At 36.2% G+C, this 16,995-nt stretch overlaps 1 protein-coding gene across 1 annotated transcript in view; it reads left to right on the forward strand.

Annotated features, from left to right (window-relative positions):
• Positions 1–1,204: 1,204 nt before the first annotated feature.
• CDKAL1 (CDK5 regulatory subunit associated protein 1-like 1) overlaps positions 1,205–16,995 on the forward strand; it is a gene marked incomplete at its 5' end in the record, with an annotated part of 137,223 nt that continues 121,432 nt past the window's right edge. The window contains one exon of the mRNA XM_009886841.1: positions 1,205–1,350. Coding sequence (XP_009885143.1) covers positions 1,205–1,350 — 146 coding nt within the window. The remainder of the gene's footprint in view (positions 1,351–16,995) is intronic.

A 16,995-nucleotide genomic window follows, 5' to 3' on the forward strand; every position in this document is an offset into this window, starting at 1 on the left:
AGAAAATCTAGATGTGTGACTAATATTGCTGATTAATGATCTGGAAAGAATTTGTAAATAGTTGCAACTTAACAACTAAATGTGGCAGCAGTATGTGTTGTCAGACAGAATATCTATGCTGTGAAAGAAAACAGGAGAAATGGTCTTAGTGAGCCTGACTGGAGCATGCAGAATGCACGTGGCAGAAGAGCAGGCAGTGCAGCACTTGGTCCCAGGCTGTGTCCTGTATGCTCACTGCATGGAGAGAAAGGGGAAACCTTAAGTGAAAACCTGGTCGTCTGTGTAATATGGTTCTTTGTCCAAATTCACTTATTTTTTGCAGGGTGCAGATTATCACGCCCTATTGTACACAATCCAGATGCTGTTTTGTCTCAAATTTTAAAAATATTTACACTTTCTTGTTATACCGTATGTCCTTAATTGTGTAAATAATAAAAATGAAAGAAATGTGACCACCATATTCTCTTCTCTGTCTCATGTTCACTGCCAGACCTCAATCAGAGGTTTGGTTTGGCTTTGATTTGCGGGTTTGTTTGCATTTTGCTATTACCTTCACTTCATTTTCTTTCTGACCTTTTGTATTTTTACCAAACATATAACATTTCTGTCTCTTTTCAAGCTGTCACTCTGCTTTTAGCTGCCCCCTGATTATTTTATAGCTAAACATTTTTAATTCCTGGAGTCTTATCTCTGAAATAACATGGGTAGGATATTTCAGACCAGTATTGGAACAGGTTTGCAAATGGCCAGATATACCTTAATTAGCAAATGGCCAACTTTAAGGGTACCCCAATTAGAGACATTCTCCTATTGATATCTGAGAACTTATTTGACTCTGACAAGAAAGCAGCTAACCCTTGCCATCTTCTGAAATTGGAAACAGCCGCTGTCTGAAAGCACTGACTTTCACAGTACTTTGCCTCTAAAATTTTCTCTTAATTGAATAACCAATACTATGCAGGGAATGTCAGCCCTATCTCAAACGAAATGCAATCCCATAGCTTTCTTCTCATTTTCTTTAAAAACCAAATTGCTTCCAAATTTCACCTGTCCCTATTGTTTCAAACTGGGCCACTGCAACTCAGTATTGTTTGGGTTGCAGAAGTATTTCTACTGATATTTACCCCATATATTAATTTAAAGGAGTTTTGTATATTGTTTTCATAATGCTTTAAATCTTTTTTTCTTTTTGAATAACTCATAGGAAATGGCGAAGATTCTCAATCATCCAAGAGTATATGCTTTTCTGCACATACCGGTCCAGTCAGCCTCTGACAGCGTGCTCATGGACATGAAAAGAGAATACTGCATTGCAGACTTCAAACAAGTAGTGGATTTCCTTAAAGAAAAGTAAGTCTGCTAGTATTTGAGAAAATAACAGCGTTGGGTTTTTTTCAATGTCAAGAACATGTGGCTGAAAACACAATTACTTGCAACTTCATAATTCAGGTATGAAAAGGAATGAGCTGCTTTAAGCTTTCAAAGTTTTTGAGTTTTCTGTAAGCCCCTTGATGTGGTTTGCCCCTTTCCTTGAGCTTTTATAAGCATCTTAAGTCTCTGCATGACATGCTTTTAATTTGTCAGTATATTCCTAATCTTTTTCAAATAATACATTCTTAAATTTCTTTTTATGCTTAAACTACTATATATAGACTGCTTGAAGTTAAAGTTGTTGAAGTCTTCTTTAATGTGGCTTTTGAGCATTGTATACTTTGTGTACTGGAGATGATCCAGCTCTAGCAAATGTGAATGGATTGGATGGGGTTTTTGTGAATAAGAAGTATTGTATGTCCTGTAGGTGATGTACGTTTACATCAATATAGTAGTACTCTAATCTTGCTTATGAGACTGATGATTTCGAGGATAGTTTTGAAATTATTTCCCTTAACAATGGAGTTAATTGTGAGAAATAGAAGTGTGTATCCTAATGTGTTGTTTACTTATGCTGGCCTGAAGATCGAAGTTACATTCACCTGCAAAGCTCTTGTAACTACAATTAATAATTTGATATCCAAGGAAGTCTTTTCTTAGCCTTTAAAATTTAATATTGACATATTTTGCTGGATATTTCTGCACCTATTTTCCTAGAAATAGCTGTCTGGAGAGTTATTTCAGTCTCCTTGTTTGGCAGCTTTCTCTATCTGCTTTTTTTGTTGTTTGCGTGCTTTTTTTAATGAATTAAGGGTAGTGGACTTGTACCTTTGACTCTTAAATTACATTAAAATACCTGTACATATACGAGTCAAATTTTCATAATCATTTTCATAACCAATTTTTCATGATCATTGAAAAATCCGGCAGTCCAGCTATGTAAAACTTGTCATGCAAGAGCTGCATGGGAATTATGATGCGTAAGAAACAAAAGCAAACTGCATGAGAATAGAATCTGTTTTGCAAATTGTATGTGTAGCTCATTGGACACTCCTATGCATGTAGGACTACTGATGGAAATGGAGCTGCTTGCCTCCATACAGCTTGATTAGGCATTAATTTTCCACCTTAAACAATGCACATGAATTCTTGGCACTTAGTTTTTATGTGACTATGGGTCAGTGTTAGTTTTTAATTAACAGAGATATTGTATTCCCATGTATCTTAAGTGGGAAACTTGTCAGTTTATGTTTTAGTTGACTTGAAACCGATTCATTATTCTCTTCAGTAGTTGTAGCATTGGCAGCTATTATCATAACAGCAGCTGGATTTTCGATAACCTAGTAAAGCTGGCACATGTTGGGGCATAAGGGAATTTATTAAATCATTCAGCTTTTGCGCACAGAAAGGAGTGAATTACTTAATATCCAAATGTAAAACAGCTGGTCATTGAATACACAGTAATCTATGACATACGTCTTTTTCCACAGCCTTTTTTTGTAGTGAACTTAACAAGGAGGAAATAATTGCCTTGATGTCTTATTTTTAAATAATAATAAACTTTATTTATCCTGCTTATTAAGAAACTACTAAATTGTCTACTAGTTGCTGTTAGAAAACAGCTTCCAAATACCAAGATGGAAAATTCTTCATACCATATGGCAGCAGGATGAGGAATCTCTGCAAGGCCGAGAAAATGTTTTGGATATTTGAACATGTGCACATCTGTAAAACTAATATTTTTTTTTTTTTCTTTTGCACTTAAGAGCATAGTGTCTTCATTTGTAGTCTCTCCTCTTACAGCAGGAGCCAGCTATTACATTCCCATATAGATATTCCCATAAAGATCTCAGCACAAAGATTGCCAGGACTTAACATTGCTGAAGACAACTCCAGAGCCTAGAGCCAGAGTAGCTAAAATTAAATATGTGTTTGAACTACTTTAATCGCCAAAAGGGATTATTTCCATCTTCCGTTTATCAAAAAGGAAAAATAAAACAAAAGTAGAACCTTTCTCTATTACTAGGGACATAAAGTCATTTAGAAGCTTCCTACACCAAGTGTACAGCATCTTACCAGTAGATTTGTAATGGCGCATTCATCTCTAAAACATGACATCTGCTTTGGTAGTATATTCACCTAAAACTCTACTAAACCAATAATTCTATAGGCTGACCTGCTGAAGAAGTAAAGCCTCACATCAAGGCTTAATAACTTGAATTCAAACATCTAAGCAAATAAAAATTAAGTACAACGAATAAAAATGAAGGGAAGAAGGAAAACAATGAGCCATGTCATCTTTTTGGTTTTGGAACCCCAAAGATACCAAGTGATTCCCGAATCTTTGTTTTATCAGTCAGGCCAACAAAACACTCGGGGGCTTTTCTTCTCCCAGAAGGAGCAAACACCTTTCCTTCCTCTGGAGAGCCAGGAGTGATTGCAGAGGTATCTCCTGAGAACGCATATTTATTCATATCCTGCTGAGCACAGAATGCCTTATAGAGAAGCTGGAGTTACTTTTTGTGTTGAAACTCACTTTTTAAAGGAATGGAGCATTCTAGACCCTCTGAGACTGTGAAGTTAGACACATCATTTTTTTCTTCTCTTTGAGGACTCTTTCTTCAGGCAGGAACCCTGGAAATGAACTTTAAAAATTAATATTGATGTTCTAGTACAGTCTATTGATATGCAACACTTTAGTTTTTAGACTTCTTCTCCTCAGCCAGGTGACAACATTTTTTGTTTATTAGGAACATCGGTAGCCAAATGTGTAGAATATAAACCCAGAAACACAAATTCATTAGACTGAAAAACTGAACTACAGAAGCCTTGTTTTATCCTCTTTCAGAAATTCCTTCTTTGATATTTGTACTTTTTTTCACTGAAATGTCATTACGGTAAAGTATTCAGAAAAATACTGTAGTGCAGTTGATAGGTTGGTAGCTGATCTACAGATATTGTATCTGTGTGTATATATATATAATTACTGAAGGTACATTTGTAAACAATTCTAGAGAGAAACAGTATAAAAGAAATGGGGATGGGCTGATTAATTTAGAAGGTGTTCAATTTTCACATAGTCTGTAGGGACTAGTCCCCTAATCTGTAGTCTTTAGGGACTAATGCAGTAGTCTGGAAAGACTATTCCCAAGACTGATTCCTGGATGAGATATTAATTTGAATGTGTTTGCAACTATAAATACAGGAGCTTTAGAAATTGCTGCTAAGCAAATTTAATTCAGGGACCAATTTAGTCTTATATCAGAAAGTCTTTTAATTGTGGTGTCATTATATCAAAATGTGAGTTGTTTTTCAAGTGATCTCAGCTTTCAAGATTCAGCATAAATTATATTTCTGAAAGGTGGTGTTTGTAGTTGCAAAAAGAGCAAGACTGCTTTAATTATCTCAAAGTTTTGAAACTTAATCCCCTGAAATTTACTTTTGCTGTTAAAAGCAAACAAGTGGAATATATTTTAGTTAAAGAAGCCTGAGATCTGAATGTCATATTCTGTAATTGCTTGAATAATCAGCAACGTGAATATCTACCCATTAAAAAATCCTTAGACTGGTAATGTGTTTTCCAAATTTCTTGTTTGCTGTTGTTGACCGTACTACGTTCTCTTACCTGTCTGGTTCGTTAAGCGATTATAATGTTCAGCAACGTTTATATTAATTTTTCCTTGTTACTGCTGCTTGATAAGGTAAGAGAATTTTAAAACCAAAATCTAGAGAAATAAAAATAAAAAAATAAAAATGTAGAGCTGGGCTGAAACACTATACCTTCTGTTTTGGGAAATAGCATAATGCTGAGGAAAGGCTGGATTTGCCTCGCAGTTTGTTTTTGTTTGTGTTCTGAGATAGAAACGTAGTATTAATTGTGTGTGGCTGCTGCTGTTCACTTGAGATTGTCTCATAATTCGTACTGGAAACATCTGAGCTTTCCAATATCATCTGAAAGCCAGGAGACTTGGGCTGCCAGAGGGGAGAGCCTCAGCTCTGCCAGGCAGAAAGTTCTGTTCTTTTTTTGCACTACTTCCTCTCTTCTCCATTAAAATCAGACTGTAAGCCTGTAGTAAGCCTGTCCTAGCCTCAGATACTTCTAGTGGTAATCAAGTATCGCTTTTTCAGCATGTGTAGGTACCTAATTACACGCAGTTGGAAAAAGAAAGTAAAGGCCCAAAGTAAGTAAGTGCAGTGGAAAATAAATCACTAGCTTGGATGCAGATGAGTCACTCAGGTGTAAACTCAAATCTTAGTTGCCCAGCAATTACAGACAACTGCTGAATGTCTGAATAAACTGGAGATTCTGTCCGAATTGAGAGAGGGTGTTACATAGTCCTTTGGGGCAGCTGGCTTCAGGGAGGCTCCTTTCTTCCCTGTTGCTTTACAAGGAGTGAAGCCAACAAATGGTAGCTTCAGCAGCTTCCTAGGCTGCCTCTTAATTCTGTTTTTAAGGATTTGGGGGGATTCATCAGTGACTGTCTTGTGTTTCTGTTGATCTGCCATGACTTTTGTCTCTTCTCTTGCGGTGGCAGCCAGGCTGCATCTGCTTGGATGTTTAGCCAGGCTGCTTCAAGGTAAAATAGCGTGGCTGGGAGCAACGTGGGCTCAGCTACTGTCTCCTCCCAGTCATGCTGTAGATCCATGTTAGCCTCACTTTTTACAGCAAAATTAGAGTGTATGAATGGAACTGTTTTTCGTCCACTTACTCAATATAATTTTGTCCATATGTTTCAGTGTGGCTGCTCTTGCCTTTCTGAGCAATTTCACAAGCTGTAATTTGTTTCCCAGGTTCTAGCCTTCTGTTGTGACTTTGTTCTTACTCTGGGCATTGTAACACGTACCATAAAAGCTTATGTGGGCAATCAGCTGTTTATCACGGTGTCTGTCTAAATTTCTTGTGCAAGTGAGTATCTTGCCATCCAGAAGTCTTCTGCTTGAAAATTTTCTCTATTTTTTTAGTAGCTAATTTTCGACTGAAATAATGAGCAGTGAAGAAGTATCTTCCTAAAAGCTTGCTTCTAAGTACTATTATCTGGATGATCAAGAAAATTCTGAATAATGTGTAACTGTAAATAGTTTTCTTCTGAAAGATATCCATATAGTAAGCTCCTGATTATTAAGTCCACGCTGAAAGATAAAGGGCTAAATGAGTCATCATCAGATTTGCAGCTATTTCAGCCAACCTGCAGTTTTGAAACTATCCCAGCCCTTGTGGCAGTATATTGTCTTTGTCAGATTATCATGCCACTTATTGAAACTAGAATTTGAAGGCAACTGATAGAATAATTTTAAAATAACCATTTGCTATTTTTACATACATTTTTTCTACTCATTTTCAAAATGCAGGTAATTATGAAGTAAGCTATAACAGCTCCCTCACTTTTTTTGTAGCATAAGTGTATTTCATTTTCTTTCTGAAAATACACTTTTGTTTCTCAGAGAGAGATTTCATTGAGCTCATTTTGCAGATGTGCAAATCGTGGCTCTAACAAACCGTGACAAGTCTTTCAGATTTAGGCTTTTTTTTTAATGGGTTTTAGTACATCTGTTCTGTCAGTCTAACTACTGCAAATGCAAATGTCATCTGTTTAAAATCTTTATGACGTTTTCTGCTAAGAAATTGCTGAGTGTATTTGGTACTTATCTGTAATTTTATACCTCAGTCTCTAGACTCTTGTCTTTACTCTGTCTTTTGTCTGCAGTTGGAGTCTGAACTAATCACTTTACCAAATGTGTCTCTCTTTTTTTTGGTGTTTTAAATGAGTTGAGTGTTTGTAAAAAGCATTGAATTAGCACCAAAAATGAAAATTTGTGGATTTTTCATCAAATAGACACAGCACAAAAGTAGATTCAAGTTTGTGTCTAGACTTCTTAGTGATCAAGTGGTGTAGCCTTTGATGGACTACAGGCTCTTTTACCACAGGATTAGTTATCTGTAGGTGTCATAAAATTTAACTTTGGGCTTACATAAAGCACTTGCTAAATTTATAAGTCTTTCTGCCTTGCATTTGATTCACAAGGTCATGTAAAGAGACATAAGTAGGTGAGAGGTTTCAAAGGTGCTGAACACTTGCAGATCCATTAATTTCATTAGTATATTTTGAATATTCAGTGTTCAACTACCTAAATTCAAAATGTGTGTTTTGCTTTGGTAGTGACTTGGGGGGGCAAACATTAGGCATTCTGGGATAGCTTTTTTTTTTTTTTACTGTAACATTACTCCAAGCAAGCTGAATGTTGCTTTAGGAGGGCAGTCTTTCCATTTTGCCTTGTACAGCACTTCTTTCCCCTTTTATCAGCAAATGCTACTACACCCTTATTTTCTAGCAAGGAAATATAGTGAGGAGATTTCCTGGAGGGGCAACAGAAGGACGGAAGGCAGGTTGCTTATAAATATCTGCATCTTTTTAATCTCCTGTTTTCACTGTTCTACAGATTATTGAATCAGATTTCAGTTAGTTCATGGAGAGACCTCTTACTGCCACAGTTTGCGTAATTAGATCTGTTGCCACTTCATAAATTACTAGTCACCATTTTATAGCATGGTCTTTCATGCCAAATCCATCAAGGATATTAGGGTTTTCTGAGCTGTAGGCTCTTAGTTATTCTGTTGCTTGTACGTCAGGATGGTGGCTGCCAGAAGTGCATGCTTTTTTCTACTTTTGGTGGTCCCATGCCTTGGAAAGTGCGAGTGTTAAACTCTTTCTGTAACAGGGCTGGTGGAAAACATCATTTGCTGGAAGGTGAACTAAAAGCTGCAGCTGAAGGTGGGGTAAAGTGGAATTTGCATTAGACTTGTGGCTGTTATTTGTAGAACTTTATTATAGGCACTTCAGAAAAAAAACTGTTAATAGCAAGTCAGAGTGGGTCATCTGTATAAACAACATGAATGTTTGTCAAGTTCACTTTACAGCCTTCACTTTCTTTTATGTGTGTATAGATAAAGAAATTATTAAAGTCTCTGGCTGTGTGCCTGTAAAAACCCAGCCTCATCTATGATAACTCTAACTTGACAGAATTCTTCTGAAAACACAGAGAGTATAGCAAACATTTTAAAAACAGTGATCGCTAGAAGTTCAAGTTTAGAATACTAAAGAGCAACAAAAACCATTTACCTTGAAATAGAGTGACATTTTCTTACCGGGAGCACCATTTTGTGTCTTACTACACAAGGAGTTATTTACTCTAAAAAGTATACAAATAATGATGTAACAGATTCTCTGAAGTTTGGAGGATGTTTTCATAAAACTACCATTACTTACATTCTTACTTGGTCACGTACCCACAGGAAGAGTTTGGAGTAAAGCCTATGTAGTATTTTTACGCTAAATTCTGTGCTTAATAACTGTAATTAATATAAAAGACACATTTTTATTCCCAGGAGTCATTCTTTTTTTTAACACAAGTATTTGATGTTTCACTGTTATGCTCATCCTTGCTTACCTCTTCCTTCTAACTGTTTCTTCCAACCAAATTAATTCTGTTTTAAATGAGGTTGTAAAATGTATGGGCTTAGGACTTTTGCACAAGGAATATGATTAAGAGTCAACTTGGAGGACCATAAGACATTGTAGTATGGTTATAACTAATTAGGAGTAGTACAAAAATGAGAAATACAGAACTGGTTGAAAAAAATCTCTCTCTGATATGTGTGGTGAAATAATGATAAAAGCCTGTCAGGGTATCTCTTTGACCGTTCACAGTGCTCATTTTTCAGAAGCTGTCTTTGTTAGAGAGGAGCATACCTTGTTTGAGCAGGAGACTTGGAGTTTCAATGCATGACATGGTCCCAGTACCCTTTGTAATAAGAGGGTATTTGTTTTCTGTATATGCATATCCTACAGCTACAGTACATTACCCAAATTCACAGTAAGAGTATGGCTGCAATCCCTATTTTCCTGTGGCTTACTCTGTTACTGGTACATCTGTCAGACTGTTGTTCACGTGCTGATCACACTTAGCCTGAGGATGTACACATGCAAATACTGAAGTCCAAATTGAGTCATGCAATGTGATGTTAACATAAAGTAATTCTAAAGTTCCAGACTACTCTGAAGATTAGATGGCACTAAATGTAACTTCAACCTATTTATTTTTTGGGAAGGTACTGTTCAGGAAACTAGGATTTGAAAATTTCTGTATGCTCCATAATTTTTGATATAAAGTATCTTCACCTTCTGGAGCAATTCAGTTCTGCATACTGTCCTGTTTAAGCAGGATGTGCATGGTGCTTCTGTTTTACAGAATTTTATTCCAAATAATACACATATTTTTCTGGAGATAGAGAATCACTATGAGAGAGTTTGGGTTTTTTTCCTGGCTCTGCTGCTGCTCTTGCACTCCTGTAGATATGCGTAGAAACTGGAGGGTGAAGCCTGAGAAATAAAGTGCCCAGGATGAGCACAGCTGGCTGAGTGCAGGCTTAGTGGGCACACAGGGCGTTTGCACTTTGGATGCTTTGAGGTCACAACACTGATATTCTGGTTTGGCCAGAGTTTGGAGGAATCCTTTTTGGAATTGTTGCTGAAGAGAGAAGATACGCCCTGTTATTAAATGTAAAAATGATTTAGTCTTATTATTATACTTGTCGTAGAAGCTGGCTTACTTTTTTTTACTAAGTATAACTAGTAAAGTTGTTTGGAGTGATACTTTCTATATGTAGTTATGGTTAGGCTTTCCTTTTTCCGGGCAGTCTTATCTGCAGTTTTCTTCTGCAAAATCCTAATGGGAGTATTGTTAGACGATAGAGTAGGAATTAGTAATGTACATCCAATTCCCAATTTCTTAAGTGTAGCAAGATGGTATCTTTTTTTCCTTTTTACTTCTCCCACTGAGGACTTCTGAATGTGTTTTTTGGAAGTAATGATATAAAATCTGTAGTAAGGTTAAAAGGAAGGAATCATAAGCATCATGCAGTATTATAAATTAGTCTTCTTAAAACATAATATTTATGATTTTTAAATGCTTGGGTTTACTTACTGAGATCCTATATTACTCTAGTATTTTAAAATAAAATACCTGAAATCACTTCTTTGGTTTTTCTGTATAAATGTTGTCATACACATACATTGTTATACACATACAAATCCAAGACGCATCATGTGTACACCCTATAGTGCTCAGGTGTGAAAATTTCTGATGATGGTATTAAAATTTCATATCTTATACATCTAAAAAAATTAAGTATTTGTTCATTTACATGCGTACATTTTTCTGATTTTCAGCATAATACTAGGTAATAAGTGAGTTTTGTTAGCCATATTATTTTGATCATATAGAATAATACGGCACAAAGAGTTTTTGATGAAGGTGGTAGTTGGCCAGCTGATAAGTGCTGATTGAAGCTACATTTGTGTCAAGCTTTCGGGAAAAATATGTTGGAAAGAATGATTGAAGAAATAATAAATGCAATACTCCTGTAGCTGATCAGTATATTTAATGGTTATTTTCTTTAACCATAAAATGCTTAAATGAAGAAAACTGGTTACAACACTGAACACAAGAATCAGACTTCTGTTTCATTTCACCTATGCCTGTCATTTATTGTGTACCCACATACTTTGGAATGGAGGAAAATAAAACATGTGATTTGCTTAGTTGTGTTAATTTCAGTTTGTAATTCTGCTTTCTTTATACATTTTAACATGTACCTGTGCATACAGATATCATCTTCCCTTAATTTCTGTGTTAGAGTCTGCACAACTATTTATATGTGCCTGGGAGACTGTTGGGAGTCAAGGCTTATATCTTAACACAGCAGAAGGTAATTTTAACCTTGTATTCTCCCATGGGTGTATGCCTGTGATCCCTGGACAGTTAACATTAATTAGAAATTAGCGGGGAGCAATTATGTTTCCCCTGAAGGATCATTTTTAGCACAAATTTAAGATGAAAGAAAATGAGAAGCTGTGCTACTCCCACTTGTTTGGATTATTTCCTTACCTCCTTATGATGGCAAATTATCATCAAATACTTGTTAAACTCCTGAACAAAACTGGTATGAGATTTGTTGGCATTATTTGAATGTTAACTACTTCGAAACATTTTGCTGAAATTTAACTATTTTCATTTCCTTTATAGGTGACACTGTATTCACCACTCTGAGCACGAATCATCTAAACAGAATATAGGTTAAACTTTACTGTTCAATTTTCCATATTTTTTATCTGTCCTAATAAGCAGGGCAGTTCTAAGTCTGAATACAAGCTCATTTAGAAACAGAATTGTTCCTCCATTCAGTACATACCTAACTGAGCCCATGTGCTCTAAAAAGGGTAACAGGTCATACCTACCAGCTACCCACCAGTCTTCTGTCAGCTCTTCCGTATATTAGATTGACTTTTTACCTTGAAGCAGGGTGACTATATATCAATAGTAAGACATTAAAAAAAATTAGAGCTGTGGGCATAAAAACAATTCATACAAATTAAAACAGTTCCCAAACCATGCATTCACAATAAAAATAAGAAATACAGATATATGGAAAATGTTACTTGTAGTGAAGAGAAGTTTACATGTGGCTTAATTCAAAATCCAGTGGGCACAGTAAGCAAAAGCTATAACAAATGATGTAATTTTACCACTAGTAACTGAATTTTTGTACATTTGCCTTTCCAGATCACTCTAGATTTATGACATAGCATATATCCTTTCTGCAGAAAAAGTCCTTATTGCCATTTGTCATAACCTACTTTGCACTTTGGTGAACAGAATAGTCAGTGCATTACCAGAGTATTTCAGAGTGCTGTACAAAGAGAACATCTCAGTTGTCTGGTTTTTGTCTTCAAAAATGTTTCCATTTCAGACATGATTCTGTTAAGATTTATGTTCTTGATTGGTTTAAGTCTTAAATATTCTGTGGAGTTACATGGTAATAAGTCATAGCATGATGTTGTGCTGTTGCCTACCTAAGATTACTTAGTCATACTTTCTACAGAATGCAAAATTATTTGAGGTATTTTGAGGGTTTTATCATTAGAATAATAACAGAAGCTGAAGTCTGTCTTTTAACATATGTTTTCACAAAATACAGCTTTTACTTGACAGTATTAAGTTGAAGTACGATAATTATCACATTGAGATATCTTTTCATGTTTTCATTAATAATACAAATAAACATACAGCTAATTCTTTGGAACAAAAAATTGTTTTATTGATTGAACTAAATGTGTATTAAAAATATGATTACGTTTATGCAGCAATAGTGGCTGGAGATCTTTATATTCTTTTTTGTAATGTAGCATCTGTAGGGGATATGCTCCAAGCTTCCTAACCCTTGCATAGAGCTTGCAGAGAAATTAATTGTTGTTTCAATTTCTCTTGACTTCTCGTTAAGTTAGAGCATCCTGCTTTGACTTGTTAACTCTGCCGCAAGAAATTTGTTTTGCATTCACTCTAAATCCTCTTCTAATACTTTTGATTAAGTCTTTTTATTAATTTACCCTTTCACTTTTAAAGTTCTAGCCTGAGGTTAGTCCTCTGACATGCTGGGGTTTTTTACCTTCAGACAAGAATGTAATTTCTCACCGGGTATAGATTTGACTTTTCCTATTTGCCTGAAAGGGCTTTTTTTTTTGTTTTCTGGTGGACATTTCTTTATAAATAAATAAACTGCCTTTACTTCTGAGAGAAAAACACATTGCATCTAAATATCTTATCTTTTTGATGACTGAGCCCTAAGCCAGAAACTCACAATGGCATCTTCAGAGTATTTACTTCCTAAATTCAGTGCATTTTTTTGTCAAGGAAATCGCTCACAGTCCAAGTTCTTAATTAGTCCAGCAGCACCTATGTTGGCTCTACAGAAAGCCAAACTTGAGGGCTTTGGTGAGGCGCAACCCCAAGGTACAAGAGTTTGTGTTCTCCTTATGCAGCTTTCTACCAAGTTCCTGAGACTTCAAGAAGGCCCAAAGAAATGTTTTCGCAATGGGAAATGATATCTTTGCAAGTTTGATAAATACTCATAGCTCATGGCCGTGCTGAGATCCCATTGTTGGGCACTACAGGCTATAGGTAATGTAGAATTACCTTTTTCACAGAATTACCTTTTTCACCAAAACAAGTTTGTTCTGGAATTATTAGCTGTGATTCTGATTCACAGGATTTTAAAGTCTTGCACACTTCTATCCACCTGTCTACGAACAGAATGGATTTTAGGCCTTTCAGTATCTGTTGGGAATTCACTGCCATCCTTGTCTGTGAAGATAGCTTGTTCTTTAACTGGAAGGAAAGAGGAGATTTGGGCTCTAATGGTTGATTATCCTTCTGTTCTTTTGTGCTAAGGTAAAACTCTAGAAAACCTTTCGTGAAATGCCTAACTACTCTGTTTTCTACTCAGCTGTAAACCCAACCTACTGAAACTCCTGGAATTTCAGTACTGACACTGAAACTGGGGGAAGGAGGTGTGAATTATGAAGGCTTACAGAGGATGAAACATATTCAATTAATAGACTCAGAAGTTACATCAATAAATAATTTCTAAAGATATTCAGGTTTTTTTCTACCTACTTAAAACATGTCTGTACCTCCCACCCACAACAAATAAACATTTTTGGGATGTTGGTACATAGATGCAGCTTTGCATTAGTTGCTCCATATTCTCTACATAAGAAATGAGCTTAAATTGTCTGAGATACAGCTTGTTTTAACCTCAATGATCCTAATTTGCCACTTCCTTTAAACCTCCTTTTGCACCGTATCTTCTTGTTTTCTGAAAGTGGGAAAGCCAGCGTACATTTTAGGACCGCCGAGTTACACCCAGACACTTGATTTCAGCTTCAGAATTTACAGTGTTTGCACCAATGTTCTGAATAGCCCATCTTTCTGCCTAGGAATTCTTCATGTCTCAGGTTGGTATTGCAGAGCCAAAAGGGCACTGTTGTGCTTTGCAGGTACGTGGCAGGCTTTGCACATTCTTTAACTGATGCCCAAAGGCCATCGTGAAACATTATGTGATTTGATAAAACTGATTTCAGTGATACAGTCTGAATGCAAACACTCCTGTTTCCATTGAATTGATTCAATTTCATTTTTGTATTCTACTCTCTCTGCATCATTGTATGCATATTTTATAACATTATTCATTACATTTGAGTAGACTGTAACAAGGAGAGTTCAGGGTAACTATTAAATTCAAACTTGTCTTCAGCTTGCAAAATTGAGTATATATAACCACCTAATTCCATTCCTTTGAAACATTTTTCAGGTCTTCCAGTACTGATTTAGGCTTAAGCCTGTTCCATTAGTAACAAGCGAGCGAGAAGTTTGTCAGCAGCTGTTTTGGGGAGGTTTTTTCCCCAGCAAATTGTAAGATGATTCTCTGAGTCGAATGTTCGGAACATCAAAAATGGCATTTGTTTTATCTGTGTCAGTCTCACTATCACGGTACTCTCTCTTGGTTTCTATAATTGTCTCTTTAGTAATAAAAGTTCTCCATTTTTTACTTTTACTCAGAACTATTACATTTGATATTGTTGTCTGAGGACATCACTGATATCCTCTTATAATTATGTTTTTAGGCAGTTTAAATTCTGTTCCATCTCTTGTATAAAATTTCACGAGTATTGCTTTTTTTACTTTTACCGACTGTTTGAGGATTTCCTAAAGTTTATGATTTTCCTCAATATAAGACTGATGCCAGTTCTTGAGCAGACACCTCCCACTAGACCAGGTTGCTCAAAGCCCCATCCAACCTGGCCTTGAACACCTCCAGGGATGGAGGTTCCACAACTTCTCTGGGAAACCTGTTCCAGTGCCTCACCACCCTCAGAGTAAAGAATTTCTTCCTAATATCTAATCTAAATCTACCCTCTTTCCATTTAAAATCGTTACCCCTCATCCTTTCACTAACACTTCCTGATAAAGAGTGTAGTGATAGGACAAGGGGTAACGGTTTTAAAGGAACGTGTTTCCAAAGTGTTAAGAACAAAAAGTGCATGAGAACATGGTTAGTTGAGGCCATCTTTCTGAAAGGTAAACTAGGGGGTTTTAGAGCTGATGTCCTGGTGATTTTGCTTTTTCTGCCCAGTGTCCTCAACTGCACAGCAGAGCAAGCCCATTCCTTCATTTGGAAGTGAAGCCACAATATTTTGCTCTAAATTATGTTTTATTAACTGATACATAAATTAATATTTTTTTATTATGGGCCGATCCTGTGTATTTAAGGAAGTCTTATATTCTGAACTCACCTGGTGTTTGGGTGTACTTGAGAACAAAACAGATACTTCTCACAGACATTCTGCTACCTTCCAATTAGCTGGGTGAATGGTGCTTACTCATGAAAACTAATATTGTTTGTTCTGTGATTTCTTTAAATTCAGGTTGCTATCAGAACATATCATGAAGGAGATAAGACAGTGATCTACAGACAGTATTTCTTGTGTGCTATCACTCCAGAGATGACCATTAACTTAACAGTCATGCCCAGCTATTTCTGTATATCACTCCAACTGTTTTTTTACATGAATGAATAATTCTTTATACACACTTACTTTGGAGAATTTGCTTCATAATTTCTTTAAACTAATTCCTGCAAGGTAAATTCTCTGTTTCCCAGTGATCCAAGTTATATTGCATTGTGTTGATTAGGAACATAATTTACATTACCTTACCGCACTTTCGTTGGTAAAACACGCTGGATTTCCTTGAAATTAAGCTCATGGGTTTTGACTTAATAAGGAAATAGCGTTGCTTGTGAGTCTGAAATGTTACCTCTGAAAATCTAATTCTGAGGCTATATAGGGTTGTGTTTTGAGCACATCACAGTGCTTGCATCAAAATTTGTTCGGAAGTGTTAAGACCGTATTGTCACCTTTACCAGTGCAGCATGGAGTAAAACTGAAAAACATGACAGGAGCTTTGAATCTTTATGGAGTGGGGAGTGTGCGATTTTCAGCCAAATACTGCACTTACTCTTACAACTGAGAAATTTATTGTTATTATTCAAATTTGCTTTTTATGCTGCTCACAGAAGCCATATTTCCTTATACAACCTTTTTCTGTATGGTCATGTACGAATATTGCTCCTTAAGGGGGAAAAAAGTGTTAAAGCAGTGATCCTAAAAGTTTTTGACTTACCAGATCTTCCTTTTATAAAGCCTTAAATCTCAAGGCTATCTGGAAGCATTGTCCAGCCTCCATCCTCTGTGCAGCTGTTAGTCCTGAAAACTATCTGGGGCACAGGTATTAAGTCTGCAGTTATGAACATCTCTGAGTAAGGATGCAGAATTATAGCTATCATGACATTGCTATCCAAAATGCTGTTCTGTTTTGATATTTTTCTATTCCTTTCTTAATTTCAAAGTCTATCCTCTTAAATATCAAATTAACTTTGTACACCATTAGCCTTTGCTTCCATATTCAAAGCCTGTTTTTCCACATTCAAAGCCTGTTTTTTTCAAAGGTAGTGTGTCCTACACTTGTAAGCACAAAGCGTCTCTGAAAATTAGACCATGGAAGCGTATAGCAACGTAGGGCAACAACTGTCTGGTGTACAACTGCAGTGCTTTTCAGTTACAGTAAGAGTACATGAATTGTGTTTTCAACATCTCTGGCTAGCATTCAGGAAAACTGCTTATTGCTGCTAAAACCTTGCCCCAGCCAACCTGCCTGTCTCTCTCGAAT

This window comes from Charadrius vociferus, unplaced genomic scaffold (assembly GCF_000708025.1).
Source record: "Charadrius vociferus isolate BGI_N301 unplaced genomic scaffold, ASM70802v2 scaffold536, whole genome shotgun sequence".
NCBI classification, from domain to species: Eukaryota; Metazoa; Chordata; class Aves; order Charadriiformes; family Charadriidae; genus Charadrius; species Charadrius vociferus.